Source organism: Acomys minous, assembly GCF_964271855.1.
Source record: "Acomys minous genome assembly, chromosome: 3".
Lineage (NCBI taxonomy): Eukaryota > Metazoa > Chordata > Mammalia > Rodentia > Muridae > Acomys > Acomys minous.
The window spans coordinates 113,004,394-113,018,987 of NC_140485.1; the positions used below are offsets into that span (position 1 = coordinate 113,004,394).

Here is a 14,594-nt window from a genome sequence, read left to right on the forward strand (position 1 = left end):
TCTCTCTCTCTCTCTCTCTCTCTCTCTCTCTCTCTCTCTCTCTCTCTCTCATCCTCTCTCTCACCCCGTACCTCCCTCCTTCTTCCTCCCTTTCTCCACCCCCTTCTTTCTTTCTTTTCTTACATTCCTCAGGCTGAGGGACAATTGGCTGTCCTATCCACAGGCCCAATAACTAACTGACGCAACCAACTACCAGTGGAGAAATTGATATGGAAAAATTATACACGTACTGAGCATACACAAGTTTCTCAGTTTTTTTACTCCCCAAATGGCCAAGTGTAACAGATATTTGTACATATGCTTTGTATTAGGTGTCACACGTAATAGACAGAGCAGAGAGGAAGATATGCACAGGTCATATGCAAATGCCACAACGTTTTATATAGGGACATTCAGCACTGGCAGATTTTGATATCTATGATGGGCAATGGGTGTCATGGCATGGGCAGAATGAATCCTGGGACTACATCTGCCTTGTAGTGTCTGTGTTATAATGGCTTCACGATTCGCTGGGTGTGTGTTGGGTCGGGGGCGATGATGGCGATGATGACGATGATGACAAGGACAACAACACTTTGTGCTGATTTTGAAGTCCGAGGAAGCAGGGTGATTTCATTGATCCAGTTGGCTGTTTCACTGCCAGGATTTGTTGTCTTTGAGGAGTGCTTTACACTAGTGACAGTAGGTTCTTGAGATCTCAGGGCTTATCATGGACAAGTGTAACTTGGAGTGCACCCCCTACCCCACCCACTTGTAACACTTCAGGCCCATTTTCCACCTCTTGCTTGAGAGCTGTCACTTAAATGTGGCTCTTGCTGTGAATTTCACAATTGCAGGGATGTGTCATTTACCAATTTGAGGTTTCCCTCGAAAATCCTCTTAGCCTCAGAGGGAAAGGCTACATCTCAGTAATGTTCCATCTCCTGGTTCTGTTTTCTGTTTCTAATCGGATGTCACATATTCTGTTCCTGGCCACATAATACTGTATATTGATGTTAAACTCTGGAAAAATTCATAAAAATAAAAATAATCTCATCAGTAAAAAGTAATGTTCACTAACATTCAGCATATGCCGTAGGATTTTTTATTAGGAAATATACAATTTTACAGAACTTGTAAAACATCAACATTTTACAAATGTATTTCATTTGTGGTTTTTAATCTCTCCTGTTCCTTCTTTTTATCATCTAAAATTAATTTTATTTCAAGATATTATCCTCTGAAACTAATTTTTTATCAGTTGCCATCCTTGGTCTGTGGAACATTTTTCTATGACTTCCAAATGATGTCATTAAAGTCTGAGTTTCTTAGAGCAAAAAATTTCAAAGTGTCATTTATATGTTCGATGCATTTTATCTTCCTACTTTATTTGAAAGTCATAAAAATAAGACTTTTCAGAATTTATAGTTTTTATCATGTTATTATGAAATAAAATTATATGTCTAATTGAAGTCTTATCCTCACATCTTTCCCTCATCTGTCATAAGGTACAGTAACTTGCCATGTGATTATATATGATTTTAACCCATTGTTATGAACCACTACCTAGAATTGTTCTTCCCAAGATGTCTTTATGCCTTATTTCTTTATCTTGTTGAAAACTAACAAAATGGACCACTCCCAGAAAGTCAACCTTTACTTATTAGTGCGGGTTTTCAAATTGACTATTGCCTTTATCCTTCTTGGATTCCCAAACTTTGTCCCAGCTTCTTTTCATTTATTATCTTTAAATACACTGTGTAGCCCATTTCTGAATTAGGAAAGCCGTATTGTATATCTCTGTACCACTCACCATATTTACAAGAAAATGAAAATATGATAGAGTTTAGATATTAAATTTTTTTTAAAATTTAAATGCTGCTTATTGAATTTAGTCTGTGTGTTTGTTGGAAATACCCATTCTACAATCTACATGTGGAGGTCAGAGGAAAACATGCAGAACTCGGTTTTCTTCTTCCACCACGTGAGTCCTGAGGATCAAACTCAGGTCTTTGGGCTTTAGCTACAGCACCTCTACGTGCTGAGTCATCTCCCTGGCCTTTGACCTTTCTCTTTCTTTTTAAATAAGTGACATATCCAAAGTTACCACATATTTCCCTACATATCTACAAAAGTGGCCAGAAGGCTTGAATGTGCCCTGCTTAGCGTGTGTAAGATCCTATGCTGGACTGCCTAGCGTGTCTAAGGTTGTGTTACTTTGCCATGACTGAAACAAACCAGAAAAGAGCTTAGAATATGTGAGGATTTAAAACTATTTGGTAATGGATTATTATTTTTTTTTTTGTTAGTAGAATCTTTTTTATTCAGAAAAAAAAAAACCAAAACAAAACAAAAATTTTCCCCAAACACACACAGGAGGGGGTATGGGTAGGGGGAGGTATCTGTCCATCCAGCCCCAGCCCCCAGCCCATGTGGTTTTGGCAGCAATAAGGGAAATGGGGTAATGGCCCAAAAAAATAATTGTGTGTGTGTGTGTGTGTGTGTGTGTGTGTGTGTGTGTGTGTGTGTGTGTGTGTAAAGAAGGGGTGCAAAGGCTGAAGAGCGGTGGGGGAGGGGGCAGATGAGGTCAGTACTGGGAACGCCGAAGGTGAGAGGCCATCTCATAACATTTCTTGTTGATCAAACCACTGTGGACACCTTCTTTGCCCATCAGCAGGACTAGCGTCTTGGCAGTCATGGTGACAGTGACATTGAAGGTGGGGGCTCCTCCGGTGCTCTTGGTACGAAGATCCATCGTAAATTCCCCGTCCTGCAGCAGTGAGTCCCGGATCACAGAACATTTCTGGCCCCCAAGTGTCAGCCCATTCACAAAAAAAAAACTTGATCGGTCTTTGCCTACCAGGACACCAACCTCAGCTGGCGTGATGCTAACGAAGGTCTTCCCGGGGACGGCGGCCCACATGGAGGGCGAGTCCTTGTAGCCTACGATGGCCGCGTCCTGACAGGTCCCGTCTGCCATGAGGCTGTCGACGTAGGCGTTCCACCCGGACATGGCGCTGCTGCTGCTGCTGCTGCTGCTGCTGCTGCTGGGGCCATGGGCTGGGCTCGGGCGGGCGGGCGGGGGGGGGAGAGAGGCAGAGAGCTCGGGGCACGCGCTGCCGTCCAATGGATTATTTTCTAATTTCTCATATTGCAGTTGAGAAGTCTTACCAATCCTACCCTGGTCCCCCCCACTACAAATCTTTTGTACCAGTCAAACTTTTTATCCTCTGTAGTTTTAGATTCTTGTCTTGATCTATAATATCCTGTGGTTAATGATAAAGACCTTATGCTATGAGATATTTTTTTAACACTGAAATGCTTGGTTTTGATTTTTATTATCAATTATTCAATGATTTGTTATCTATATAACTCTTAGCTATCTGTTCTATTTTATGGATTGATGAGTTAACTTTTGTCATTTTTTTGACTGTTTGATTTGAGTTTTTCTTTTTATTCTCCTTTTTTTCACTTGAAGGACTTTATCTTTGGCTTATAATAGAAATTTTCATACTATAATGTTAATTTTGATAAGTATTTTATGCTTTGGAAATTAAAATTAATCCCCTTATGTGATTCCATTTTCATGTACATCATAGGTTTTGTTGCTTCTCTAGAAGATGTGCATTTAGAAAGTTCACTGCAGCTTCCTTAAACATCTCAGTTTTATTTTTCTGCTCTGCTTTTCTGCCTTTCATTCTGGACATAAAGGTTCTAAATAAATGTGACTGTCTAACATTGTTTAATTGGGGCACTGCAATTCTTAAGTGAATGAACCCCAGGAGGATATATTAACCCAGGTATTCTTATGTTTGTGCCCTCGCTAAGAGACTCTCAAACACCCTAACTGCAAACTGTTTTTATGGACAGATATTTCCCAGTCTTTTGTGTGTTGCCATTTCTACTGGGGATGGAGCGGGGGAAGAGATTAGAGTGTACAGTTCTATCCAGAATAAGGAGTTGTACTTTTCTTCTTCTCCACATGGAGTATTGCCTCACTGTCTTCACTCACTGTATGGAGGCGAGCGAGTCGGTGGTTCTATTGCTCTGGAACAGCAGTCCTCCACCTGTGGGCTGCAACCGCTTTGGCAACGCCTTTTCTCCAGAACCGTTTACATGGCGATTCATTAACAGTGGCAAAATGACAGTTAAGAGGTAGCAATGAAAATAGTTTTATGGTTGGGGGGGGGGGTGGCTCACCACAACTTGACAGTCTTAAAGGGATGAAGAATTAGGAAGGTTAGGAACCACCTCTCTAGAGCATACACTTCCTCCACCCTTGCAGGCCATGGGTTTCGTAGCTAGGTTTTACGGATCTGGCAAAGGGACCTGGGGGCATAACTAAGCCTTAGTCTTTCATGCAGCCTTATGCATTATTTGGTTCCGCACGTTTCAGAAACTTTGAGGTGCTTAGCAACTCTACCTGCTATGGCTGGTTCCTCGATACTGAAGGCTCCTCCCTGACGCTGTGGTGCTCTCAGCTACCTCCACGCTGTCCGTTTTCTGTCATCCTGTCTCATGCTTTCCTCATTTGTCTTTGCTGTCATCTTCTGCTTGGCTATCTAATGCCCATGTATCCTTTTTTTATTCCTTAAGGAAGCCGTATTACAGCAAGTTTTATAGTAGGATTATTTAATGTATATGTATTTATGGCCTTGTTTAGCAGAAGTTCTGAGAATGGCTACTTTAGTGGGAAGCAAAGATGTGATACCTTCTCAGTGCTCCTGTTTTTGAGAGGTAGTGATTCCAAGCTTCACTCATACTATGGTCTCACCGAGAATAATCACAGGAAGGTGTGTGTGTGTGGGGGGGCGCGTGCGTGCATTTTAGGGCCTGAGGTCGACAGTGGGTACCATGACATTCTCTAGGATGTCTGGTTTTTTAAAACAAGTCTTTTAAGTGGTTTGCTTTGACTAGGCAAGCTGGATGGCTAGCACAGCCCAGGAATTTGCCTGTCTCTACGTCCCCAGTTCTGGGATCACAAGTATGGACATCATGGGTTATGTGGACACTGAGGATCAGACTCAGGCCCTTGTGCTCACGTGGCAGTCACCTTACAGGCTGCCAGGCCCTGAATGTGGGTCATTTTGTGAGTGTTACATCACTACAAAGAAGAGTGTAGTAACGTAGCATGCTTTTCAGCTGTGCGGTTCTTGTGAGGATGATTTGTTCCCTCAGGGAGAAAAACACTGACTCTAGTTCAGCTGCATTCAGTGTTGTTAGACAGTAGTCTTAAATTATTAAATGCCACAGTAACATTTCTTTTTTACCTATGATATGATAGGCACAGTGAATTTTGAGAGAGCTAAACCAAGGCTTTTCCATGAATGTGGCATATACTTGGGCTACTAAAGTGATTATAAAGAGATGGCTTGGTGTGTAAGAGTACATGCTGGTGTTGCGGGGAACAACAGTTTGGCCTCTGGGGTCATGTTGGAGAACTCACAACTCCAGTACCTCCAGCTTCAGGGGCACCCACACACAGACACACACATGCACACACAGACACACACACACCACACACACACACACACATAGACAAACACACATAGACAAACACACACATACATACACACAGAGATATACAGAGGCACATAGAAACAAAGACACAGAGAGAGAGAGAGAGAGACAGAGAGAGACAGAGAGAGACAGAGAGAGAGAGAGAGAGAGAGAGAGAGAGAGAGACAGAGAGAGACAGAGAGAGACAGAGAGAGACAGAGAGAGAGAGAGAGAGAGAGAGAGAGAGAGAGACAGAGAGAGACAGAGAGACAGAGAGACAGAGAGAGACAGAGAGACAGAGACAAAGACAGAGACAGAGACAGACAGATAGACAGAGCGACAGAGACAGGGAGACAGAGACAGAGAGAGAAACTGTTTAAAATACAAAGCTCTTCAGCTTGAATATTGGTTTATTTATATAATAAAAGTGTGTATAGACAGACCAGCGGTGGTATGGAATATTTTGTTAATAGATTTTAGCTGGGCATGGTGGCACACGCCTGTAATCCCAGCACTCTGGGAGGCAGATGCAGGCAGATCTCTGTGAGTTCAAGGCAAGCTTGGTCTACAAATTGAGTTCAGGCTAGCCAAGGCTATACAGAGAAACCCTGTTTCAAACCTTCTTTGTCCATTTACATCACCAGCAAAGGCAGAGTCACTGCCAAGGTCTGAACTAACAGGACTTGTCATTTCATCCTTCTCATGTCTACTTTTCCTATAGTTAAAATGTCTGCAGACTCCTGATACTCACAAGAAGGGGGGTTACAAGCCAGCAAGCTTCTGCCTTTTAGCTGACGAAAACCTTTGATGAAGTGCTGTCTGTGCAAGCACTCAGAAATTCATCAGTAAACTAGTCTAAATTATAGTACAGGAAGCGTGTCACATGTTTGGGATATGACCCTTAAGCATCTTTCTAGACTAATTTACTCCAGCGGGCAGGGTCTTTCTGTGCTTCTGGGTGGTCTCCGGAAGGTTATGTTTTCTTTGGAGCTTTGAATATCTGATCACCTTTCATAAACAGTGACTTCTAAAGCACTTGGTGGAAAATATCATTTCCTTTTGAGTGGAGGGAAGAAAAATCATTAACTCTGGAGTGTGGAGTTGTTGCAATTGAAAGAATATCAAGTGTGTTGCACGCCCTGTATTTTAAAAGTAAGAGTCGTCTCCATTGTTGCTTTTTAAAAATCTTCCTTTTATATGATACCTGCCATGGGAAGGGGACGCCTGATGAGCAACCAATGATGTTGAACTTGTGTTTTCCAACTGACTTGCTTTTCTCCTGAAAGCAGCATTTTAGTGAAATTGTGTTTGTTTTTCTTTCTGATAGGTTCTAATTGAAGTTTGAAGGTTCATTACACACTGCTTGGGAATATGCTGTCAAATACAATCTCACCTCTTCCATAGTGAGTGCTAGCATAATTTCCCAGGACAGGGTGCTTCAGAGCACTCGACTGTCATAATATTTGGCTCCAGTTTCACTCATCCCAGACAAAATATCCACAATCATTTGAATTTCTACTTCCAAATGTCGGAATAGGCAAGCAATAATAGCCAATGGGTTTGAACGTGTAAGTAGATGAATTTTGGGGGCTTGTGGCAGTGACTCCATCTGTAAAGGGTGAGCATCGAATTCATGAGGACTGACCCTAATCCGAGGACCCACAGAAGCAAGCAGAGCAAGATGATCCATGATGGCTCCTTAACCTCAGCATCAGGTGGCAAACACAGGTAGAACCCTGGGGCTTACTAGCCTAGGCTGATTAGAAAGTGCCAGGCCATTAAGAGACTCTGCCTGTGGGCCACACTCAAGAAATGACACTAACTACCTTACTAATCCAATCACGGTCATCTGTATCTAAGTTTCATATATGAAAAGGAGAAGACTAAAATGCTAAAGTTCTGGTCCTTATTGCATACATACTTCCTCACACAGAAGAAGGGCATCACTGGTTTTATCTGCAAGAAGGGAATGCCTGCTTGGTAGCTTTGGTTGCTCAGGAAATGAGTGTGCTTCAGTGTGAGGACCGTTTCTATTAACGGGTTTTATAAGCTGGCTTGGGGAGCTTCCAGTTCTGTGGCAAGAGCCATCTATCATCATAAACCTGTAACATAAAGGTACAGGTGAATTCTTGTTTCAGGAGTCTGGAAGAGGAACCCTCTCTCCCCCTGAACAATTTATATGAGAGGCTCATAAACCGGAGTCCAACAATTGCCCAAGCAACCGCAGGGAACACGTGCTGCAGAGGCGCCTTAAATCACGAGAAAAGATACTTCCACGCACTTATTAATTTCATCCCAAATATATATTTTTGCCAAATAGCAATTGGGCGGAGGGATTTATATCCTTGAGGGGTGCCAAGCTCATCTGCCTAGTAGAGAACAAAAGCAGTCCGTAATGCATGTTCTGAGCAGAATATGGTGCTGTTTCACATCTGGGGCCACCAAGGATGGGCAGTGTCGTGCCAGCTTTTTCCTGTCCAAGTTGGATGAGACTGTTGAGTATAAAGGCATTGTAGCAAGCAGAAACTCTGTTATAACACATGAGTGCAAACACAGGCCTGACAACAGGAAGCACTTTTTACAACATGCTCGAAAGGAAACAATCATGTTTATTTAATTATTCTAGAAAGGTAACCTGGGCCAACAAAGTTGTCATTTTCTACTTGAAAAGTTTATTTTCATTGGTTCTTGTTCATTTGAATCACCCATTTTATGTTCAGTGGGGAAGGGGAGAGACCAAACTTGCAAAAGAAAATGAGAAAAAAAAAAGACAATAGATTTTTTTGAGTGTAGGTGTTTATAAATGGAAAGTAATTTTTAGTGGCATTATTACCTATGGCACATGAAACTATATTTACCACTTAATATCTCTGCTTCTTTTGAGTTCCATCTTCTTTATTTTGTTTTTTGTTTTTTGTTTTTTGTTTTTCGAGACAGGGTCTCTCTGTGTTAGCCTTGGCTGTCCTGGACTCACTTTGTAGACCAGGCTGGCCTCGAACTCACAGCGATCCGCCCGCCTCTGCCTCCCGAGTGCTGGGATTAAAGGCGTGAGCCACCACGCCCGGCTCTCCATCTTCTTTATAATGTTCATAAAGTATTCTTCAAAATGCCTCCCAGTATTACCCATCTTCCAGAGAGAAATATTTGAGTCATACTTTTATTTATTTTATTTTTATTATGTTTGTGTGTGTATGTGCGTATGCATACACAGACAAGCCTGAGTGCACGTGCACACACACACACACACACCATGGGGGGGGGGGAGGGCGGAGCATGTGGCGGTCAGAGAACAGCTTGCAGGAACTGGTCCTTTCCTTCCCCATGTGTTTTAGGACCTAAGAGAGGTCAGCAGTTTTGCTGTGAGTGCTTTTGCCTGCCCTCCCTTGAATCATTCTTAATTTAAAATTAATTTAAAATTCAAGAAATTCCTCATTTCTTGAATCTAGAAGCAAAAAATTAAAATACACTAGAAAAAAAAACCCCATTCCTTTTTCTCAGTGTTTTCCATTGACATATCCTGTACTCTGCTAAAGATTCGCATGGAAACCAGCCGTTTTTATATGTTTAGACTAATCTGAGACTTCTAGGATATTGCTAATTGCCAGTAGGGGATACTGAGATCACAGAAAAGTACACAAGAGATAGAGGTTCCCTTTAAAGGCTTCTGCCTGTTATGCTGGAGCTGAGGAGACCAAGGCAGGGTTGCTATAATTTTGAAGCCAGCCTAGTCTACATGGTCATTTCCAGCCTAGAGTAAAATCACATATCAAAAAGAAATGATTGGCTTGACTATATAAGTAGTTATACTTTAGAATTAGATCTTTACTTTTTTTTTCAGTTGGTGGAATACCACCTTGACTTTGGCCTGCCTATCTCTGAAATGCAGATATCCGGTTTTCCTTTTCTGCTAAGTAGCAGTCTTAGAAATTCATCATGAATTTTAAAGTGTGATAGTTTTTCAAATGTTTGCTGTTCATGTTGATTTAGAAAATAAGCCCTTGCTCAAGTGTTTTGACTTTTTGAGCTAAATAACTTTTAGGAAATACGACATTTTCCCCCATAATTTATACTTACTGTGAATACTTTCTTGAAGTCTCTTCTGCTGTTATCAGTTAGTACACAGGCCCGTTAGCAGAAAATAAAATGAAATGGTTTGTATGCACAAAGGCTAGAAACAAAAGAAAAATCATTTCAACTCCTGAGGTTTCCCTGGGCCAAGCTTCAGCGTGCCAGCTCTTCTTAGGAAAGGCATTGTGCCTTTAGCTGAACAGTTTGAAAAATCCTTATTATTTTGATAAATGATCCTATTGTTTTCTCAATGCTAAATATTCATAAAAAGTATCTATTCATTCACATAATCCTTTTTAAAGTGAGGTAGGTTAAGGAAAAAGTAGGTCAGTGTGATGAGAAATGAGCTTTTTCTTTATCAAATGGTTAATTTTGTATTCTTTAAAAGAGCAAAGATCAGCCCAGAAAATAAGGTACTTGTAATAATGAAAGTCCTACACACAGGAGAATGGTCTTTCTGTTTTTAATCTAGAATTGATTAATTAAACTTTATTGTGCCCATATTGCATAAAAAAAAACATTTTAAGGCCACAGTTCTTTCCCATTATACAACCAGTGAAGGTCCAGATTTCAAGAATTGGCTCACCCTGGATGGAGAAGTGCTCCCCAGCTGAATGTAGCCTGTTACAGGTTCCCACATAGGATTATTGTGGACACAGACGGGGAACGTGCCTGACAGTGAACTGCTTCAATGCATTACAGGTGCTGTGACACCTCAGGCCTGAGCTCTGGCACAGACGTGATAGGCGCGCGCGTACACACACACACACACAGAGAGAGAGAGAGAGAGAGAGAGAGAGAGAGAGAGAGAGAGAGAGAGAGACAGAGACAGAGACAGAGACAGAGACAGAGACAGAGACAGAGACAGAGACAGAGAGACAGAGAGAGAGAGACAGAGAGAGACAGAGAGACAGAGAAGCCATTCAGATACCATGCACACACAGGGCTCAAGGGTCTGATAGAGTTAAGCCTTCCACTGTTCCCGAAGACACAGGAAATTGGTCATCCATTAAAAACAGAAACAAGGCGATGTATTTTAAAAAGGAAAGAACTCAAAGAAATAGTTTTTTTTAAACCAGGAAGCAAAGAAATAAAGTCTCAATCCACCAAATATTTATTGAATAAAATATTTGTGTCCCTGACACTTTTAGACCATCTCTGTGTACACTGGACCAGTGCTACTTGCAGTGTGCCCAGCTCAAAATATTCTACTGGCATCTTAATGATCAGTGTGATGCTTACCTTGTATTGTGTCCAGGGCTTGACCAGATCAGGTATTGCTGAATAATATCTGATGAGTAACTTTGACAAACACTTAAAAACTATTTTTGAGTGATTTTTTTTTGGAGAACATACTTTTATCCTAGATAGGGGCACCAGTAACAGGTCAGATAAGGTCAGAACAGGTCAGATTTCACCCAAGTCTAGCTGAGCAAGTCAGTGATTTTACTTGAATTTCTCACAGGAGCATGGCTGATTCCAAGGCAGCCGCATCACCCAGAACTCATTCCAGCCTGGGTGATAACTAATGAAAACTGTTGTATTGTTTTAAAATTATCTGTATTACATGTGTTATCAGTAGGCCCGGCAAGTGATCAATCAAGACACAGACTATTTTAAAATAGCCTAAGTTAACCTGGGGCAAGGCAGATGTTAATCCTCGAACTACTCTCATAGTGGGGCAGGTATATAATACCTGTCTCAATCCCATGTCATCTGTTTTCAATAGCTTTTATCAAGCTATCTCTCATTTATAATCTCAAATACTTGTTAATGTTTTTCATCTGGGCCAGATTTTCCATCCACGCCGGCCATGTGTTTTTCCTCCATCTAACCCATGGCGGCCTTCTCCTTCCTCCTCTTGGTGGTCTTTCTTCTTCTTCCCAGAATTCCTCTCTCTCCTTCTTGGGACCCTTAGCCACACCTCTATCTCCTCTGTCCTGCCCAGGTGGGTTGGCTTTTTATTAATCAAAAAGTAGGTCACAGAGACAGCAAGCAGTAATTAGCATCAAAATACATTAGGCCATCCCCCAACATCTCCCCTTTTTGTCTAAATAAAAATGCCATTTTTATATACAGTAAGTATACTAATGAAAAATTATAAAAACCAATAGGTAAGACTTATATCTATAATGTCTGATTGAAAGGTATTTGGCAACCTTGTAGAAAATATTATCTTTATCTTGGTGAGTCTAAAGTTTTGAACTGAATCAATATCTATTAAAGTTTATATTTGTTAACCTAAAAGTATCTATCTAGACATAAAAGTAGTTTTTTAACTCTTAAACAAGTAAGCTTAATTTTTAAAACTATTTGGTCTTTAACCCCATTAGAAACTTGAGAAGGAATAAATTTACTACCTAAGTAAAAGGGAAATGTAGGTTAGTAGCTTTTAAAACGAAAAAATGAGAGACAGTTTATCACCTGAATAGAGACACCCAAAACTCTTTATAACCTTGGAGCATTATCTTTAGCCTTTTGGCCCAGTATATCTGACAGACATATTTGTGAAGTAGGAACCATTGAGGACTTGTTTATTTTGTTTTGGCAGAGTCTGGCCATTAACTCTGTTTGTATCTAAGTTTCTTTATTTTAGGCACAATTCTGTGGGAGAAATGAGGACATTTTTGTCCTACGGCTGTTTTGTCACACTCAAAGTCATTTTTATAAGGACGTTTTTAAATGTTTATTGTTTTCCTTGTGTTAGGCTGGGTGTTGTCAGGAATTAACCTGCCTTTTTGGCAAAGAATCCTTAACACAATAAAAATATTTTAATGTATTTTATTAATTTATTCATATTACATCTCAATTGGTATCCCATCCCTTGTATCCTCCCATTCTTCCCTCCCTCCCATTTTCCCTTTACTCCCTTCCCCTATGACTGTGACTGAGGGGGACTTCCTCCCCCTGTATATGCTCATAGGGTATCAAGTCTCTTCTTGGTAGCCTGCTATCCTTCCTCTGCATGCCACCAGGCCTCCCCATACACGGGACGTGGTCAAATATTAAATGTGATATTTTGTATGTTTTTGAGGTTTTTGAAGTCCTTACCTAACTATTCTATCATATTTATTTATAGAATTATATATATTAAACCTATTGTGTATATTTTTATACTTGACATGACTATGAATTGATTAACAATTGACTTGTATTAATTTAATTATCTTCAACAGTTTATAATAGCATTATCAGAGTATTGGAAGTAGAACATGTATTAATTGAGTTGTACGTGTAAAATACCTCATATTAGAGTAGAAATATAATGTGTGAATAATAATATTAAATTTGAATTTTATTTTAATGTATCAAAATTAAACTTATTTTATATCAATATACAAAATTTTATATCAGTGAATTAAAATTAACCTTATTAGTGAGTAACAATTAAGGCCTTAAGTTGAGGAGTAGATTTAATAATTTTTTCTTTTATTATTTCTATATATCTTTTTTGAGAAGCTGGGCTTCTTGCAGGGTCTTCTCTCCCCAGCCATTGGAGATGCTTATATATCTTCAGCAGGAGTCTTGAGAATCTGTTGAGTTTCATGGATTTCCTGAGCCTTGTGGGTTTTGTTGTTTACTTCCTGATTTTTGAGGACCCTTTCCTCCAGTAGGAACTGTTTTGATGATCAGGAAATCACTACATAAAAACTGAAATTGTAAAGAAAGTCCTGGGAATCAAGGCTTACAGCTTGGATGAGCTTCAGGAGATAGGGAATGAGGGAGACCAGTTTTTAGGACAAGTATCCGAGAGAGAGAGAGAGAGAGAGAGAGAGAGAGAGAGAGAGAGAGAGAGAGAGAGAGTCTTTTTTTTTCTCTTCAGAGAAGTACAGGTTCTACTGTTCAATTGGTGAAGAAAATGTGAGCCATAATTTAGTATCTTGGGTCATTCCCAAGTTACTTTGTCTTTAAGGATCATGGGAGTCGCAGCTCTAGGTCTGGCTAGCTCAGGAACAACATCATCAGTGTGCTTCTTCATTTGTTGGGTGGATAATCTTGAGCTCTCGTTATATGCCAGTCGCTGTCCTACACGCTGGGAAAGGGAGGAAGAGACCCATTTCCGTTCTTACGGTTTATTCATTTTGGAGGCCCTCATCACTAGGGGAGAAGAAAATCACGTGGCAGTTCACAGCAGTCTGGAACTCCAGTTCCAGGGAGTCTGATGCCCTCTCCTGGCCTCTGTGAGCACTCACATAGCTTATATTCAGGCAAAACACTTAGACATATAAACATAAATAAAGTAAAATACAAAGATATGATCAAAAACCAGTGCAAAACAAAGCAGTGTTAAATATATTAATCTAAACTAGGAATCTAGCTCTCAGGAGGAAAATTTGTTTAAGTTTCCCGTTAAGAAATAACTATAAAATTGTAGCACTCATATCTTTATAAGTAATCAAATTAATTTTCATAAAAATTGAGATAATATTCTGTCCTTATGTAGTGTCATATCCTTGAGTGTTTTGAGTTGTTTGAGCAGCAATGTGTGAAAGAATGCAAACTCACAATGATCCTAGGGAAAAGCCTGTGTTTGAGAGACCCATGCTCTGCTGACCCAGCTAGCTGGGCACTAGAACTCAATTTAAAAAAAAAGGCAAAACTAAATTTGTTTGAGTAAAAATATTAGTCCAAATTCAAAGCACAAAACATAGAACCTTTGGAAACTCCATCACCTTGATCATTTCCCTATAGAATATTGTCAGGCAATAGTAAGAGTCTGTGAATTTTCTTTATTTAATTTCTCCAATACACCATGTGTGCAGATAAGAAATATGACTTATTTGGGTCTTTATAAATGAAAGTGAGTAAGTTAAGTGTTCAGTTGACTTAGCATATCTTCGTTTAATATACATATTTCTTAATTAGCCTTTCCTTATTAAAAACATATTTCTGAATAATCACAGATAATTTTCCATTACAAAAGGAAGATGGTCAATTGTTGGAAATAATGTTCAATCCTATTGTGGTTTGTTTCTTTTAAGTTCTCCATAACCTTCTTCCTAAAGTGTTGTCTGAGTTGGGCTTGCATGGCCGTTACTGAATCAGTC

General features: G+C 40.1%; 2 protein-coding genes across 2 annotated transcripts in view; one reads left to right on the top strand and one right to left on the bottom strand.

The window, feature by feature from the left end:
• The window catches only part of LAMA2 (laminin subunit alpha 2), a 588,770-nt gene that overhangs the window by 61,322 nt on the left and 512,854 nt on the right, over positions 1 to 14,594 (top strand). The window lies entirely within an intron of this gene.
• Positions 2,500 to 3,049, bottom strand: LOC311594786 (profilin-1-like). The gene has a single exon (XM_084776809.1). The coding sequence runs from the start codon at positions 2,990 to 2,992 to the stop codon at positions 2,567 to 2,569; it is 426 nt and encodes a 141-aa protein (XP_084632935.1). The 5' UTR covers positions 2,993 to 3,049; the 3' UTR covers positions 2,500 to 2,566.

Coding starts and splice junctions, on each gene's coding strand:
- LOC311594786 (XM_084776809.1), bottom strand. CDS start 2,992: ATGTCCGGGTGGAACGCCTACGTCGACAGCCTCATGGCAGACGGGACC.